The sequence below is a fragment of the Rhinatrema bivittatum genome, chromosome 4 (assembly GCF_901001135.1).
Source record: "Rhinatrema bivittatum chromosome 4, aRhiBiv1.1, whole genome shotgun sequence".
NCBI classification, from domain to species: Eukaryota; Metazoa; Chordata; class Amphibia; order Gymnophiona; family Rhinatrematidae; genus Rhinatrema; species Rhinatrema bivittatum.
In genome coordinates this window covers 418,687,518-418,704,958 of record NC_042618.1, presented here as the reverse complement: position 1 = coordinate 418,704,958, position 17,441 = coordinate 418,687,518, and the positions used below count along the sequence as shown (strand labels likewise).

At 44.0% G+C, this 17,441-nt stretch overlaps 1 protein-coding gene across 3 annotated transcripts in view; it reads left to right on the top strand.

Moving 5' to 3' along the window:
• The window catches only part of KBTBD12 (kelch repeat and BTB domain containing 12), a 98,526-nt gene that overhangs the window by 25,749 nt on the left and 55,336 nt on the right, over positions 1-17,441 (top strand). For all 3 annotated transcript variants that reach the window (XM_029601310.1, XM_029601311.1, XM_029601312.1), the window contains exons 3-4: positions 1,797-2,067; positions 17,062-17,212. In XM_029601310.1, coding sequence (XP_029457170.1) covers positions 1,797-2,067; positions 17,062-17,212 — 422 coding nt within the window. The remainder of the gene's footprint in view (positions 1-1,796; positions 2,068-17,061; positions 17,213-17,441) is intronic.

Here is a 17,441-nt window from a genome sequence, read left to right as displayed (position 1 = left end):
CTCATACAAACATGTAGAAGCACACACAAGCTCAAACACATGCATACCTCGGATCATACATACACACAGGTACATGCAGAGGCAGACACACACACATACATACAGGCCCACCTCAACACACACAGGCACACACATACAGGCACCCACAAGCACAAGCTCCCCACACTCAGGCAGAGGCACACACACACACACAGATACACTCTTACACACAGGCTTTCCAAACACATTCATACACTCACGGAAATACCGGCACCCATACACACAGGCAAAGGCACTCACACACATACACAGGCATAGACAGAGGCCCCCACACACATATGCACAGACCTCCACAAACACACACACACACACACAAACAGGCTGATGCAATATAGCATGATCGGCTGAGCGCACTGCTTAACATGCGCTTGAATGCTTGTCCAAAACCCCATATGCAATAAGGGGATTAGCAGGTCCAAAACGCATGTCCTAACCAGCACGTAGCTAATAGCTGTTATCACATGTACATTCATTTTGATGAGGCTATTACCCCTGATGCAAAAAAAAAAGTGCACCCAACATGCAAATTTTTTCTCTCAAAAATTTATGCCTGCCCTGGAGCAGGCATGAATTCTTGAAGAGCCCCTAAAGTTAACAGAAAAGTAGAAAATACTGCTTTTCTGTTCCTTTTTTAGGTTCCTCTGACTTAATATCGTGGCAATATTAAGTCAGAGGAACAGAAAAAAGGAGTAAAATGAGGCATCCATTTTCCTAACCTGCACTGACAGCCACCTCTCCTGGGCACCCGGTGCTGAGGAGGTGCTAGGGGAGCACAATTTCCCCTAGCGCCTCCTTTTTACCATAGCAGCCCATTTAAATATTACATCAGACCCCCGGAGAGGTGCAATCATGAATGCCCGTTTTCCATGCACCAATATTGTATCGGCCTGAAAGTGTACACAAACAGGTATATACACACACACACACACACAGTCTGTTTATAGACCAGACTACCCAAACAATGCTGGGCACGTTTGCTAGTGAGATATAACCCAAATCATTCACTACATTGAAAATTGGAGGAATTATTATCCATGCCCTCAGTAAAGTCTGATCGATTGAGCCATACAAGGAAACTAGCATCTTTGGGGAATACCCTGCCTAAAGAGCTGCATTCTATTTCTAGTCTATCTTTATTTAAAGAACAGCTAAACAGTTGGAGGTCCATATTAAGAGGCACTTATTATCCAACTAAAATTTAGCAGGATAACTTCAGGGCATTTTGGGAGGAGTTAAGTTAGCCAGATATATTATCTGAATAACTCTGGTTGTGACGTAGAGCAGTCCTAAAGTTAGTTGGATAAAGTTATCCCGCTATCGTTAAATTAGCCGGCTATATTTATTAGTTCAGTTACACCACTGAATATCCCTCTAAAGTAATCCAGATAAATTTATCTGGCTAACTTTGCAATCCGGCCAGTGATTGAATATAAACCCCTTGGTTGTTTAAACAAGCTTTCCAAGAATAATTTCTATTTTTATTGCTAGAATAAAAATGGGTGTATAAGTGGATTTCTATTTTGATTTTTTGTAGGCTGGGTTTCAGATGAGGGAGGTTATTTTATTAGTTGATTAAAGATCTTTAAATTCTCATGGGTCTCCATGAGAATGCTTTTTTACTCTTGTAAATCCCTTTGGGAGTAATTTATAGCAAGGCAGGTGCTAAATAAAATTGATGATGATGATGCAAATTAATGTGCAGGCTCAACAGAGCCATCCGCTAATTAATTGCGTTACATCTGTTTACTGCCTTACAGATATCACAGTCGAGGAAGCCAGTTTTGGGAAAATTTGTGTGCTGCTGAATTCCGTGAACTCTATGCTCTGGGCACTGTCCATAATGATCTTTATCTTATAGGAGGGCAAATGAAAATAAAAAATCAATATGTTATCACACACTGTGTTGAAAAGTTCTCCTCAGAACAAAATAACTGGAAACGTGTGTCCCCCCTGCCTGTAGCCCTGGCATGCCATGCCGCAGTCACGTTAAACAATAAACTCTATGTGATGGGAGGATGGACACCTCAGGTAAGTTAGCTGAACCAGTGATAGAAAAGTTAATTAGCTTGGTTGCATTTTACAGCTAAATTATGCCTTATTAATGATTATGTGGTTCTTGCCAAAAAAAACACGTAGAGCTTCTTCAAATGAGTTGCCATGTAAGTGGGATAAAGATCCATAAAAAATATATATTGGTGAAAAAAATCAACTCTTTTGGGAAAACAATATTGGGGCTTTCAATTAATTCTGTATCGTAGCCTGAGTAAATATTTTTTGTTATAAAAGGGATCCACTCAACTAAAAAACACCCAAACTAGTATAGGGTGCTTTCCTTGGTGATACAAATCTGAGACTCTTAGGTAGCAGAAAGGAAAGTCTTTCCTTAAAGACCTATTAGTAAAAATTTGTAACCTATCATTAAAATCATCCATTGTACCTGAAGACTGGAGGATAGCAAATGTAACCCCAATATTTAAAAAGGACTCCAGGGGCGATCCGGCAAACTACAGACCAGTTAGCCTGACTTCAGTGCAAGGAAAAATAGTGGAAAGTGTTCTAAACATCAAAATCACAGAACATATAGAAAGACATAGTTTAATGGAACAAAGTCAGCATGGCTTTACCCAAGGCAAGTCTTGCCTTACAAATCTGCTTCACTTTTTTGAAGGAGTTAATAAACACATGGATAAAGGTGAACCGGTAGATGTAGTATACTTGGATTTTCAGAAGGCGTTTGACAAAGTTCCTCAGGAGAGGCTTCTAGGAAAAGTAAAAAGTCATGGGATAGGTGGCGATGTCCTTTCGTGGATTGCAAACTGGCTAAAAGACAGGAAACAGAGAGTAGGATTAAATGGACAATTTTCTCAGTGGAATGAAGTGGACAGTGGAGTGCCTCAGGGATCTGTATTGGGACTCTTACTTTTCAATATATTTAAAAATGATCTGGAAAGAAATACGACGAGTGAGATAATCAAATTTGCAGATGACATAAAATTGTTCAGAGTAGTTAAACCACAAGCAGATTGTGATAAATTGCAGGAAGACTGGAAAATTGGGCATCCAAATGGCAGATGAAATTTAATGGGGGTAAGTGCAAGGTGATGCATATAGGGAAAAATAACCCATGCTATAATTACACAATGTTGGGTTCCAGATTAGGTGCTACAACCCAAGAAAGAGGTCTAGGCGTCATAGTGGATAACACATTGAAATCGTTGGTTCAGTGTGCTGCGGCAGTCAAAAAAGCAAACAGAATGTTGGGAATTATTAGAAAGGGAATGGTGAATAAAACGAAAAATATCATAATGCCTCTGTATCGCTCCATGGTGAGATCGCACCTTGAATACTGTGTACAATTCTGGTCGCCGCATCTCAAAAAAGATATAATTGCGATGGAGAAGGTACAGAGAAGGGCTACCAAAATGATAAGGGGAATGGAACAACTCCCCTATGAGGAAAGACTAAAGAGGTTAGGACTTTTCAGCTTGGAGAAGAGACGACTGAGGGGGGATATGATAGAGGTGTTTAAAATCATGAGAGGTCTAGAATGGGTAGATGTGAATCGGTTATTTACTCTTTCGGATAGTAGAAAGACTAGGGGGCACTCCATGAAGTTAGCATGGGGCACATTTAAAACTAATCGGAGAAAGTTCTTTTTTACTCAACGCACAATTAAACTCTGGAATTTGTTGCCAGAGAATGTGGTTAGTGCAGTTAGTATAGCTGTGTTTAAAAAAGGATTGGATAAGTTCTTGGAGGAGAAGTCCATTACTTGCTATTAAGTTCACTTAGAGAATAGCCACTGCCATTAGCAATGGTTACATGGAATAGACTTAGTTTTTGGGTACTTGCCAGGTTCTTATGGCCTGGATTGGCCACTGTTGGAAACAGGATGCTGGGCTTGATGGACCCTTGGTCTGACCCAGTATGGCATTTTCTTATGTTCTTAGGACAGCATTTGAAATGTTGAACGTGTGTTGGGAGACACTAAGACTGTGGTAACAGAAATAATTTGGGAGGGGTGAGTTTGGTATAGGGAAAATTTTGAACACGCCACATTGTTGCACTTTAGTATTCGTGTTCCCTGTAGCCAGCTTTCGAAGGGAAATACCTAGGCAATTTGGCTTGGAAACCTGCCTACGAGATACGTGGTTACAAATTGCCTGCATTCACCTGCACCTGACCTAAATGCGCCCCCTTGTTGCTTGCCGTGGAATGCCCCTTTTTAATTCAGGTGAAAGTCCGTGTGTTTGTGAAAGCTCGCACACACATGTTCAGCTGCTCTGAGAGGGAACAGTTTTCACTCGGGGCAAATAATTACCCGTTCACCCAGCTTGATCCCTTTGAAAGGTTCTTCATTGAGACCACAACACGCGTAAAAATTCTTTGACTCCAAAGGCACAGAGCAGTACATTTCCTGTAGGGCCCTTAACTGCAGAAATAGGCAAGTACTTTGCATCCCTCTGGTTTTTAAATGCCAGGTACCCATGAGACTGAATATCAGTTTGTACGGGAACAAGCATGCACGCACATTTAAACAGTGTTTAATGATGGTATAAAGTGTATGCACACATTTTTTGAAACTTATGCATGTGTACATACTTTCCAGCCAAACCACATTACAACCACTCTTTCTATTACAAACACAGAACCCAACTAAGCCTTTTAAAATTTACTCTACAATGTAATGGGGCTGGAGTTGTACTAAGTATTATAAAGGCGACAGCCACAGCTACTAGAATGGATTAAAAACAAACATTGCATAGAGTATGAAAAGATAAAAAAGGCCCAATGACTCAAGGAAAGAATCTTGGTTGAGGGTTTGTCCAGTGCACCAGGGCAGAGTTTGCTGGGAGTGGCAAGGTAGAGTGATCTCAGATCCTTTTGTAGAGGGGAAAGAAAGCCTGCAATCAGGTGTATTAGGGACTGCAGAAATCATTTAAAGTGGCAGTAATTTCAAGCTAACTTTCATAATCTTCATTGTGTCTGTGAGAAATAACTGTAGAAATAAGAGAGTGACATAAAGTAGATTGAATACTTTTATTCATGCTATTGACGGGAAGATATTGGGGGTAGATATTCAAAATCCAATTAGACAGATAACTAAAAAGTTATCCTTCTAAATGGCTAAGCTGTTGTTTTAAAAATCTTAAATGCTATATTCTAGCCGGATAAAGAATTATCCGGCTAGAATATAGCTAGTTAAGGTGGGGGCATTCCTGGGGCGGGCAGTAGGCATTCTGGGGAGGAGTGAAGTTAGTCTGTTAACCTAACCAGCTAACTCTAGCCACGCCGTAGATCTGGTCTAAAGTTAGCTGGATACATCTATCTGGCTAAGTTTAAGATACCCAGGTATATTCAGCCACGCAGCTGAATATCCCGGTTAAGTTGGCCAGATAGGTGTATCCAGCTAACTTTATTAGCTGCTCAGCAGCTGAATATGGACCCCTCTAAGTTGTAGTGGGTCTAACATATAATTTTAAGAAAAAAAACTCTTTTAAAAAATTGAGAGCTTGGCATGTGCTTAAGTTATTCATAGGGAGAAAGCCTACAGAAAAGACACCAGATTTGTCAACTGGAGGTGACACCAAAACAACAGAGCCAAGACCCCCTCCCTTTCCCTGAAGCATTAAAACCGTAAAGGCATGGTGAATACAGTCAACATGGAAATGCTGCATCTGTTAGCTTAGCGCTGGAGAGTAGAGAGGTTCCTTGCCTAAGACAAGATGACATCCTGTCACTCATGATTGCTTCCCAAAACCGACTTCAAGAAAGGACAGGTGTGCAGTTAACGGCTTTGAATAAGATCTGAAGATTAGTTCGCACAAGGGGTAGGATATATATATATGGAAGAACCACAAGAAACTGATAGCATGTTCTGTAATAACGTGTCTGTTAAGTAAATCTATCCATATTTTTATGGCTCCCAGTCCTGTCAGCGTGTTCAGCGAGTTGGCTTGAAGCATGGAATATCTTGATTCACTGTGAAATATATGCATATTAAACGAGGCACTTCACAGCCACAGAAGCCTTAGCTTTGTAGAAAACAATTTTGTGATTATACATAGCAGAATCCCATTTTTTTGTCTTTTCGCTTTTATAGCTCTCTGTGAATAAGATGTTGATAGAACCTTTTCATTTGCACAGGGAATAGGGCCAGGCAGCAGAGCTACTAGACAAAAACCAGTGTGCAAATCTTATAAATATGTCCAAAAAAAGGAGGACACTTTCATTAGGAAAAATTTTCAAATATTTACTTTCTATGTTTGCAGTTCTTCCTCTCCTTGTTTTTTTTTCGTGGTCAGAAATGTTTATGGTTAAATAAGGGTCAAATCCTTTGCAGCCTGGTTCTTTTTGCTTAAATCTGCAACAAAGTTTCTCACAGGACAAGCAGGATGGTAGTCCTCACATATGGGTGACATCACAGAATGGAGCCCAATTACGAAACACTTTTGTCAAAGTTTCTAGAACTTTGACTGGCCCCTACTGGGCATGCCCAGCATGGCACTAACCCAGCAGCCAGCAGGGGTCCCCTTTCAGTCTTCTTTTTTCCGCGCAGCAGTAGCCACATGGTTAAGGAGCTCTGCAAGGATTCCTGACAGGAATTTTCCTCACGGAATTATTAAAAGTTAAATTGCCCCACAGGGGTCCCTCCATTATCTTTTTCAGTCCGCCGTACTCCGGTAAGTTTTTACCTGTTTTCTGTCAATTACTGTCGAGTTTAGCCCTCGCAGCCCACTGGCCGTTGACCATACCATGGCTCAATTTTTTTCTATGGCCATGGTGTTGGGGTTCCTTCGGTACCCGGACTGTACTCGTACCATGTCCATTACAGACCCTCATAAAGTCTGTGTAATGTGTCTTGGACGAGAGCACGATGACACCAAAAGGTCGCAAGGCCAGAATGGAGAAGATGGGACTTCTCTTCCGTGCTCAAACCCCAACTCCGTCCATTGCCTCAACGTCATCTGAACCGGCACCGTCAACATTGCACCAGCATCGACCACCGATCGGTGACCATCCAGCATCGACAACTTCTTGGCCTTCGACACCCTCTTCTCCCCCTCAGGACCGAGGGGATCGTAAAGAGAAACATCGCCACCGGCATTGAAAGTCTCGGACCATCGAGGGAGCGAAACCATCAACTCCCACCTTTAATGGTGGTCCCTCCGGCTATGCCTCTGTCTCCTTCTGTTCCGGAGCCAGGGCTGCTTGCTCCAAGTCTCCGAGAAGAACTGGACCGGATGGTTCAGGAGGCAATCGACAAGGCGATGCACCGACTCCAGGTTCCCCCAGCACCGACATCGGTACCGATAGTGGAACTGGCTATTGACCCGATTCCAGCAGCCTTGGCACTGCTGCTATCGAGAATGGAAGGGCTTATAGCCGCTTTTCCGCCGATAGACCCCGGGTCACCGATGGCTCTGGTGCCCTCCCCGCTTACTTTATCATTGGGAGGAGAAACACCGTTCCGCATTCCTCCATCAAGAGTTCTGCCTCAGCCATCGAGATTGGTGCTGATACCTCCATCGGCGCCATTGAGTCATCTACTGATGCCCTCGATGCCTCCACCAGGGCTTTCATCGGTGCCTCCGGTTATTCCTTCGATGCCTTCAGAGCCTAGACCGGGACCTTCAGGTATCCAACTCCCCCGTCCCTCTCCAGTTCCTAGAGGGACAGGTGCTGATCCTTATGATACCTGGACTGATGATTCCTCACCAGTCACCGATAACTTGCCATCACCTCCTTCACCCACTGAGAGTAGAAAGTGTTCTCCTCCAGAGGACCTTTCTTTCATAAATTTTGTGAAGGAAATGTCTGAATTGGTCCCCTTCCAATTATTAACGAAACAGGATGACAGACATCAAATAATAGAGTTGCTTCAATTCCTGGATGCACCCAAGGAAATCGCCTCCATCCCTATCCACAAAGTTCTTCTAGATCTCCTCAAGAAGAACTGGGAACATCCTGGCTCCATTGCACCAGTCCACAGGAAAACTGACTCTATCTATTTGGTGCAGTCAGCTCCAGGCTTTCAGAAGCCTCAGTTGGATCACTAATCTGTGGTGGTTGAATCTGCGCAAAAGAGAGAAAAAAAGGTCGAAACCTCACACTTCTTTCCCCCTGGAAAGGAACAGAAGTTTTTAGATACCATTGGTCGCCGAGTCTTTCAAGGATCAATGTTGATCCTCCGAATTTCCGCTTACCAACTCTATATGACCCAATATAACAGGGTCATTTTTAAGAAGATGGAGTTGACAACCTCCATGTCTCAGTCACTTCCAGAACAACTCCATACCCTAATTAATAAGGGTTTGGAGGCAGGAAAACATGAGATCAGATCATGTTATGACATCTTCGACACTGCAACCAGAGTATCTGCAGCAGCTATTTCAGCAAGACGATGGGCTTGGCTCAAGTCTTCAGACCTTCGACCGGAAGTCCAAGATAGGTTGTCTGACCTTCCCTGTATAGGAGACAATCTCTTTGGTGAGCAGATTCAAAAGACAGTGGCTGAATTAAAGGACTATCATGAGACTCTCAAACAGCTCTCTCTGATACCTTCGGATTATCCTTCCAAACAGCCTTTCCGGAAGGACTCAAAAAAGTCTTTTTACAGACCAAAGAAGTCCTACCCGCCAGCAGCCAGATGTCGTTCTGCGAGACCATTCCTCAAATCACAGTCTCGTCAGACCCGAAAACAAAAGCCACAGACAGCCCCCCAGCTGGGCCCTTCTTCTGGCTTTTTACTCTCGCGTAGAGAGCAGCAGCCAGATTCCATTACCACACATACCAGTGGGCGGACGGTTATGCCATTTCAACAACATATAGCAATCAATCACCTCGGACCACTGGGTCCTAGCAATAATTGCTCAGGGCTATCATCTCAATTTTCTCTCCATTCCACCGGATTCCCCGCCTCTAATGGCATGGAAAACATCCGACCATTCATTGCTCCTGGAGCAGGAGGTCTCCCTCCTACTCCATTCCAGAGCAATAGAACCAGTACCATTCCCTCAGCAAGGTCTTGGGTTCTATTCCTGGTACTTTCTAATACTCAAAAGATCGGGAGGCATTCGTCCAATTCTGGATCTACGAGCCCTCAACAAGTACCTCCAGAGAGAAAAGTTCAAGATGGTAACCTTGGGCTCGCTTCTTCCTCTTCTACAAAGAGGAGACTGGCTCTGCTCTCTCGACTTCCAGGATGCATACACTCATATTGCAATAACTCCATCTCATCACAAATACCTGAGGTTTCTCGTAGGCCCCAAGCACTGTCAGTATCGCGTGCTTCCATTCAGCCTAGCGTCTGCACCACGAGTCTTTACAAAATGCCTTGTCGTGGTTGCCGCCTTCCTCAGGACTCAAGGTGTTCACGTCTACCCCTATCTGGACGATTGGTTAATCAGGGCTCTGACTCAGCAAACCACTTTGTCATCCCTACATCTCACCTTAACCACTTTAATTTCACTCTGATTTCTATTCAATTACGACAAATCCTGTTTAGTCCCATCTCAAACCTTATCGTTCATTGGGGAAGATTTGGACACCTTGCAAGCAAAGGCTTTCCTGCCTCGACAACGAGCCCTCACTCTCGTGTCTCTGGCGCATCAGCTGCAGTCTCAACCCTCGACGACTGCTCATCGTTTTCCATCCTCCTAGGACACATGGCGTCCTCAGTTCAGGTCTCTCCAATGGCTCGCCTGGCCATGAGAGTCATGCAGTGGACCCTAAGGTCGCAATGGACTCAATCCGTTCAACCCCTGTCGACCATTGTCCACGTCACCGACTCACTCCGTCTGTCTCTCGCATGGTGGACGAATCAAATCAATCTTCTACAGGGCTCGCCATTTCAGGTGCCAAACCCTCACATAACTCTAACCACCGATGCTTCCAACTTTGGGTGGGGAGCCCATGTGGCCGATCCCCAGACACAAGGTTCTTGGTCTCCAGAGGAAGCCAAACACCAGATAAATTTCCTGGAACTACGAGCAATTCGATACACTCTCAGAGTATTTCAGGATTGCCTGTCCAATCAAGTCATCCTGATCCAGACGGACAACCAGGTGGCCATGTGGTACATCAACAAACAGGGAGGCACAGGATCCTACCTTCTGTGTCAGGAAGCTGCACAGATTTGGGCGGAGGCCCTCTCCCACTCGATGTACCTCAGGGCCACCTACTTGCCAGGAGTGGACAACGTGTTGGCATACAAGTTGAGTTGCACCTTCCAACCCCACGAGTGGTCTCTAAATCCCTCAGTAGCGAACTCCATCTTCCAAAAATGGGGTTATCCTCAAATAGACCTCTTTGCGTCACCCCAGAATCGCAAAGTAGGCAATTTCTGCTCTCTCACTCGCATCCAACATTATCCACCAAGAGACGCGTTCTCCCTCTCATGGGTAACCGGTCTCCACTTCCACTTCTCTCGAAGACTCTTATGAAGTTACGTCAGGACAAGGGAACCTATGATCCTGATAGCACCCCACTGGCCCTGCCAGGTGTGGTTTCCAATACTTCAGGATCTCTCCATTCGTAGGCACATTCCTCTGGGAACAGACCCGATTCTAATCACTCAAAACGACGGGTGCCTCCGCCACCCCAATCTGCAAGCCCTGTCCCTGACGGCATGGATGTAGAAAGGTTAATCCTTCAGCCGCTTAACCTTTCTGATCCAGTCTCCCGTGTCTTGATTGCTTCACGGAAGCCTTCCACGAGAAAATCGTATTCTTACAAATGGAACAGGTTCACGTCATGTTGCTCTTCTCAGGCCCTTGATCCCTTTACCTGTCCAATCCCGAAGTTTCTAGACTACCTCTGGCACTTGTCAGAGTCAGGTCTTAAAACTTCCTCCATCAGAATGCGGTAGCCGCCTTCCATAAAGGTATCGGGGGTGTTCCTATCTCAGTACAACCCCTTGTAACATGCTTCTTGAAAGGCTTGCTTCACCTCAAGCCTCCACTGCGTCCTCCGGCCCCTTCATGGGACCTTAACCTGGTTTTGGGTCGGCTCATGAAACCACCATTTGAGCCTCTCCAATCCTGTGAACTTCGTTATCTCACATGGAAGGTGATTTCCTTTTGGCAATCACTTTCGCTCGCAGAGTTAGTGAATTACAGGCTCTAGTTACCTATCCGCCTTACACTAAACTCCTACAGGACCGGGCGGTTCTTTGCACTCACCCTAAGTTCTTGCCTAAGGTAGTATCAGAGTTTCATCTCAATCAATCCATTATACTACCTACCTTTTTTCCCAGGCCCCATTCCAATCCAGGAGAGCAGGCTCTGCATACCCTTGATTGCAAACAGGCTCTAGCATTTTACCTAGACCGTACAGCTGCCCACAGAAAGAGCACTCAATTATTTATCTCTTTCCATCCTAACAAATTGGGGCAGCCAGTAGGTAAGCAGACTTTATCCTCCTGGCTAGCGGATTGCATTTCCTTTTGCTATCAGCAAGCGGGCATTCCACTTCAAGATCGTGTTAAAGCACACTCTGTGAGGGCCATGGCGACTTCAGTAGCACACCTACAATCGGTGCCGCTTCCTGACATTTGCAGGGCTGCTACCTGGAGTTCTCTCCATACTTTTACAGCCCACTATTGCCTAGACAAAGCTGGAAGACAAGATTCCATCTTCAGCCAGTCTGTCTTGCGTAACTTATTTACGATGTGATGTATCAACACCCTTCCGCCTGCCCAGTGGGGTTCAGGATGCCCTCCCCCAAATTCTTTCCCAATTGTTGTGCCAGTTGCACGTCTTGAGTGCATTTGGTGCATGTCCGGACATCCTCAGCTCGGTACTCGCCCATATGTGAGGACTGCCATCCTGCTTGTCCTGTGAGAAAGCAAATGTTGCTTACCTGTAACAGGTGTTCTCACAGGACAGCAGGATGTTAGTCCTCACAAAACCCGCCCGCCACCCTGCGGTGTTGGGTTCGTTTTCTTATTTTATTTTTCGGCACTGCCTATAGCTTTTAAACAAGACTGAAGGGGGACCCCTGCTGGCTGCAGGGTTAGTGCCATGCTGGGCATGCCCAGTAGGTGCCAGTCAAAGTTCTAGAAACTTTGACAAAAGTGTTCCGTGATTGGGCTCCATTCTGTGATGTCACCCATATGTGAGGACTAACATCCTGCTGTCCTGTGAGAACACCTGTTACAGGTAAGCAACGTTTGCTAAATGTAACTTAAAAACTGTGGGGAGAGAGGGAAGTATTCAAAAAGGTTTGATATGGATAAACGCAGCTTGAAAATTGCCCCCCTCATATGCAGGTAAAAGTACTTGTATCCATATAAAAAGTGGACAAGGTTAGTGATTGCATTTTCAGATCAATGTGCATGCTCTCAGGCACGTATTTTGCATCTACTTCAGTGTTGCTATTTGTAAGTACTTGTGTACGAAAGTAACTGGCATGTGCGCCTCCTGAACGTTAAAAGGCAGGGACTTTCCCTTAGAAAACAAGCTTGCAAGCCCCAGGGGCAGTATCAAAATGCCGTTCAGGATAGCACTGATTGTTATAATCATGATTGCCAAGGACTATGTACCCTAAAAAATTAACTGGGTATCATTACCTGGCATGTAATATTTGTGACATCACAACCATCAGCTTTAAAACATACTGTGATGTCATAAGCCCACATTTAAAGCCATAGTGGTTCCTACTTGGGGCGAGGTTTACATTTGCCCCATGATGTACAGCCCTTGCTAAATTGGGGAGGGTAATTTTCCAACAGCCTGGACGTTTGTTTTAAAATCCTCAGGTAATTGGCTGAGCACGTCCACACAGTCACTTGCATAAAGTTACACCTTCTCTTCAGGAAGGGAGAACTTATGCAGGTACACTTACATGCATAGTTTTTAAAAGCAAAAAATATTCACATAAGTGCCGACTCTGCCCCTAACTCTGCCCATTTCTCCCCCCAGAACTCATCTGTTCCCCATGTGTAATGGTACACGGGAAACCAGGTTGCATACACTGAGCTCAGGTCAGTTTTAGATCAGCCATTTACATGCATCAGATGGCTTTGAAAATGACCCCCCCTAAAACCCCAAATTGGTGGTCAAGAACCTAACCAGTATAGCAGGAGCAGGAAGGGATTTTGCCATATGCATTGGCAGAAATTTTATTTTTCTCAAACAAGACTGGTTTCAAAGAAACGAATCTGGTGATTCTGCTGTTCGTCCAGCTAACTATAAGAGCCCGCCAGGCTGCAATCCCTACTTGTGGTCCTTACTGACAGCCCATCGTGGAGAAAAAATATAGATGTAACATTTGTGTATGTGTGAAACATTTATTTTTAACTCTGCATTACCAAAGGGCCAGATTTGAGGAAGAAAAAGGGGAGAGAAGTCTGCAGGTTGGTTTTCTGGCACAGCTTTGAAATAACCGCATCTTTTGGCCTAAGAATTTAATTCACTGAGACTTCGGGATCCACAGAATAAACTGAGTGTAAGAAATGCTTCAGAAAGCGCTGAAGTTAAGAATCTTCTTACATTTGTGTCTACATTTTTGTTTGCCTGTCCAGAATTTACTGGAAATTAAATCCTTGGGCAAAAGATGTGCTGCATCCAAATCTGTAAAGAAAATGACATACAGGATTTCTGCACTTTTTTGCCCAACTTTTGCTGGAAAAGTAAATGTGGACCACAGATTCTTAAAACTTGTTTAGCAGTCAAATATTTCTGTTGTCTCATACACACATTAATCCTGCAGTGACTGATGCTACCATTTATTTTGAGCGAGAAAGCACTCAACCCAGTATTGGCCCCATAGTCCTCCTACCCACTGACAGTTTTTCCTAACAGCTCAGCTCGGGTTTTCTGTCTTTTTTTTCTTTAGCAAAGTATGGTGCAGTTACTAAAGGTGCTTCCTGTCTCTCTGTCCCTAGTACAAGCTGTGCGGCTGCTAGTTTTATCCCTCTAGTGCTTCTTCTCTGTGTCCCTAGTACAGGATGGGCAACTGCTAAAGCTCTCTCTCCATTGCTTCCTCTCTCTCTGAACCTGGCACAGGGTGTGCGGCTGCTAAAGATTTATCCCTCTAATGCTTTCTCTCTCTCTGTCCCTGGCACAATGTGTGTGACTACTAAAGCTTTGTCCCTCCAGTGCTTCCGCTCTCTCTGCCCCTGGTACAGGATGTGCAGCTGTTAAATCTCCATCCCCATGGTGCTTCCTCTCTCTCTGTCCCTAGTACAGCATGTGCAGCTCCTAAAGCTTTATCCCTCTGGTGCCTCTCTCTCTGGCCCTAGCACAGTCGCTGTGCTTCCATGTCTCACCTGTATGTTGCTTTCCTCACAGCTCACCTGCCAACTGCCCCCAACAGAATGAACCTTTCCCGCTTTCTGTTCTATAACATTCCATCTCCTGACCCAGAGGCAGGAACGAGGCTCTCAAGGTGCCCCCATTATAAAGAAAGGGACTCGCACCCCCCCCCCCCTGACAACAGCAAGGACAGACTCACTCTGTACCCAGGGCAATCCTGTGCCCGATTATAAAGGGAAGGACTCGCACCCCCTTACAGCAGCATGTCAGACACCCTCAGTGTACTCAGGGTAATCCTGTGACTGATTGTAAAGGGAGAGACTTGACCTAATTACAGTAGCATGGACAGACTGCCTCAGTGCACCCAGGTCAATCCTGTGCTCAATTATAAAGGGAGGGACTGGCACCCCCTTACTGCAGCATGGACAGACTCTTTCAGTGTACCCAGGGCAATCCTGTGCCCGATTAAAAGGGAGGGACTCTCATCCCTTTACAGCAGCGTGGACACACTCCCTCAGTGCACCTAAGCAGTCCTGTGCCTGATTTAAAAAAGGAGGGACTCTCATCCCTTTACAGCAGCTTGGACAGACTCCCTCAGTGCACCCAGGCAGTCCTGTACCCGATTAAGAACATAAGAAATTGCCATGCTGGGTCAGACCAAGGGTCCATCAAGCCCAGCATCCTGTTTCCAACAGAGGCCAAACCAGGCCATAAGAACCTGGCAAGTACCCAAACACCAAGAAGATTCCATGCTACTGATGCAATTAATAGCAGTGGCTATTCCCTAAGTAAATTTGATTAATAGCCGTTAATGGACTTCTCCAAGAACTTATCCAAACCTTTTTTGAACCTAACTGCACTAACCACATCCTCTGGCAACAAATTCCAGAGCTTTATTGTGTGTTGAGTGAAAAAGAATTTTCTCCAATTAGTCTTAAATGTGCTACTTGCTAACTTCACGGAATGCCCCCTAGTCCTTCTATTATTCGAAAGTGTAAAACCGATTCACATCCACTTGTTCAAGACCTCTCATGATCTTAAAGAGACTGGCACCCCCTTACAGCAGCTTGGGCAGACTCCCTCAGTGCACCCAGGGCAGTCCTATGCCAGTTTATAAAGGGAGGGACTCGTACTCCCTTACAGCAGCATGGACAGACTCCCTCAGTGCACCCAGGCAGTCCTATGCCAGATTATAAAGGGAGGGACTTGTACTCCCTTACAGCAGCTTGGACAGACTCCCTCGGTGCACCCAGGCAATCTTGTACCCAATTATAAAGAGAGGGACTTGCACCCCCTTACAGCAGCATAGACAGACTCCCTTAGAGTACTCGGCAAGCCTGTGCCAGATTATTAAGGCTGAGATTTTCACCCTGTTACTGTCATAACAAATTTGAATTTTGTCATGATACAGTGAAAATAAGAAATTTGAATATATCTATGTATTTATTTATTTATAGTTTTTCTGTACCAATGTTTGTTTGCACATCACATCGGTTTACAATGAAACAAGTAGCATAAACATAGAGTTAGCATAAGGTAAGAAATTACATCTCAAAAAAATTTTTAACATTTCAACTTTCAGGGCAATTAAAGGAGGTATGATGAGGTTACAGGGTAAGTAGTGGGAGAGAAACAACTAATATAGGGTTTAACATATGCAAAGAAGTAATAATGGTGAGAAAGAAAAGTGGAACTATATACAGAGGCTTTTATAAATATGTTCGTACTTCGAGGTTTGATTGTCAGTGTGGGAGGGTGTTATGAAAAGGCCTGCTTAAATTTCAGATATAAAACACTGGGCCTGGTCTATTTAAAAAAAAAAAAAAAGAAGCTCAATATTTAATAGGTGCCTACATTTTAGGACCTTACATTTCAGCGACTTTTCAGCTGCATTTAGGTGCCTATGTTTTCAACTGAAAATACCTCTAAATTTAGGCACCTAAACCTCTTTTACCCAGATTTAGACACCTAGGTTAGGTACCTGGTGCTGAATATCAGTACTAAATTACTGTTTTATTTTTTAAATAATTGAAATATTTATTAAGCCAACAAGAGTAATGTAAAACATCAATAAAAACAATGGAATAGAGGTCAGCCCCAGATATATAACCCCTAACCTAAGGTGAGTAACTTGGTTTCCCCACCCCTAACTCCACTCCAGTACCCCAGCCACTTTCTAGGTTCTTACATTTTGCAGCCTAGTGAAACAAGGTCCCTTATATTTAGGAACTTAGCCCTCTTAAACTTTCAAACGGGCCATATAGGACCCTGAGCCCTTTCCAAGTTGGCACTTGTTGCTTTAAGAAGTCACTGGAGGATTAAGTAACAGATATCAGATAGTGAAGGAAGATTAACTTATTGAAACACAAGTTGCATGAATAGCAAGGTTACAGAGAATCATAGACAAGGAGGCTTTCTCTTTGCTTGTCAATGTTTTCTCTTTCCAAGTTTTCTCAAATGCACCTCTTTCCATGAATGCTCTGGCCTCTTAGGTCTTGAGTAGGTATTAAGTTCTGCAGTTTTAATCTAGGAGGGACATTTTCAGCTAGACTGATGCAGAGTTATTTATCTGTCACTCACAATAGATTTAAAACCGCACGCCGTGGGACTTAACATATCGTGGTGATCATGAATCACTTTTCAGCTGCACTGGATGTCTTTGTATTCTCTAAGAGGTCAGATCCTGGGGTTGATTAATTGCATGCTTGGGCATGCCAAGGTTTCTAAATGTTCTTTTATTAGATGGTTGTCATACTTTATACAGATGGATCTGCCAGATGATGAACCCGATCGATTAAGCAACAGAATGTTTCAGTATGAGCCTGTCCAAGACAAATGGACACAGCGCGCACCAATGGTGTACTCCAAGTACCGCTTCAGTACAGCCGTACTCAACAGTGAGATTTATGTTTTGGGTAAGTGGAAATAGATTTTTAACAGATAGGAGTACTGCTTTTGATTTTATTATTATTTATTTATTTTTTTTGCCTGCTGTTTGCTTCTGCAAAATGAGAAATTCATCCTTCAGTTTGTTTCATAACGGAAGGACAAATACTAGTGCCCCATAGCCTTATTATCTTCCTAGAATAGTTTACATTTTTTAATTTGCTCACTTGAAGTGAAATGCAATGTTATGTGGTCTTC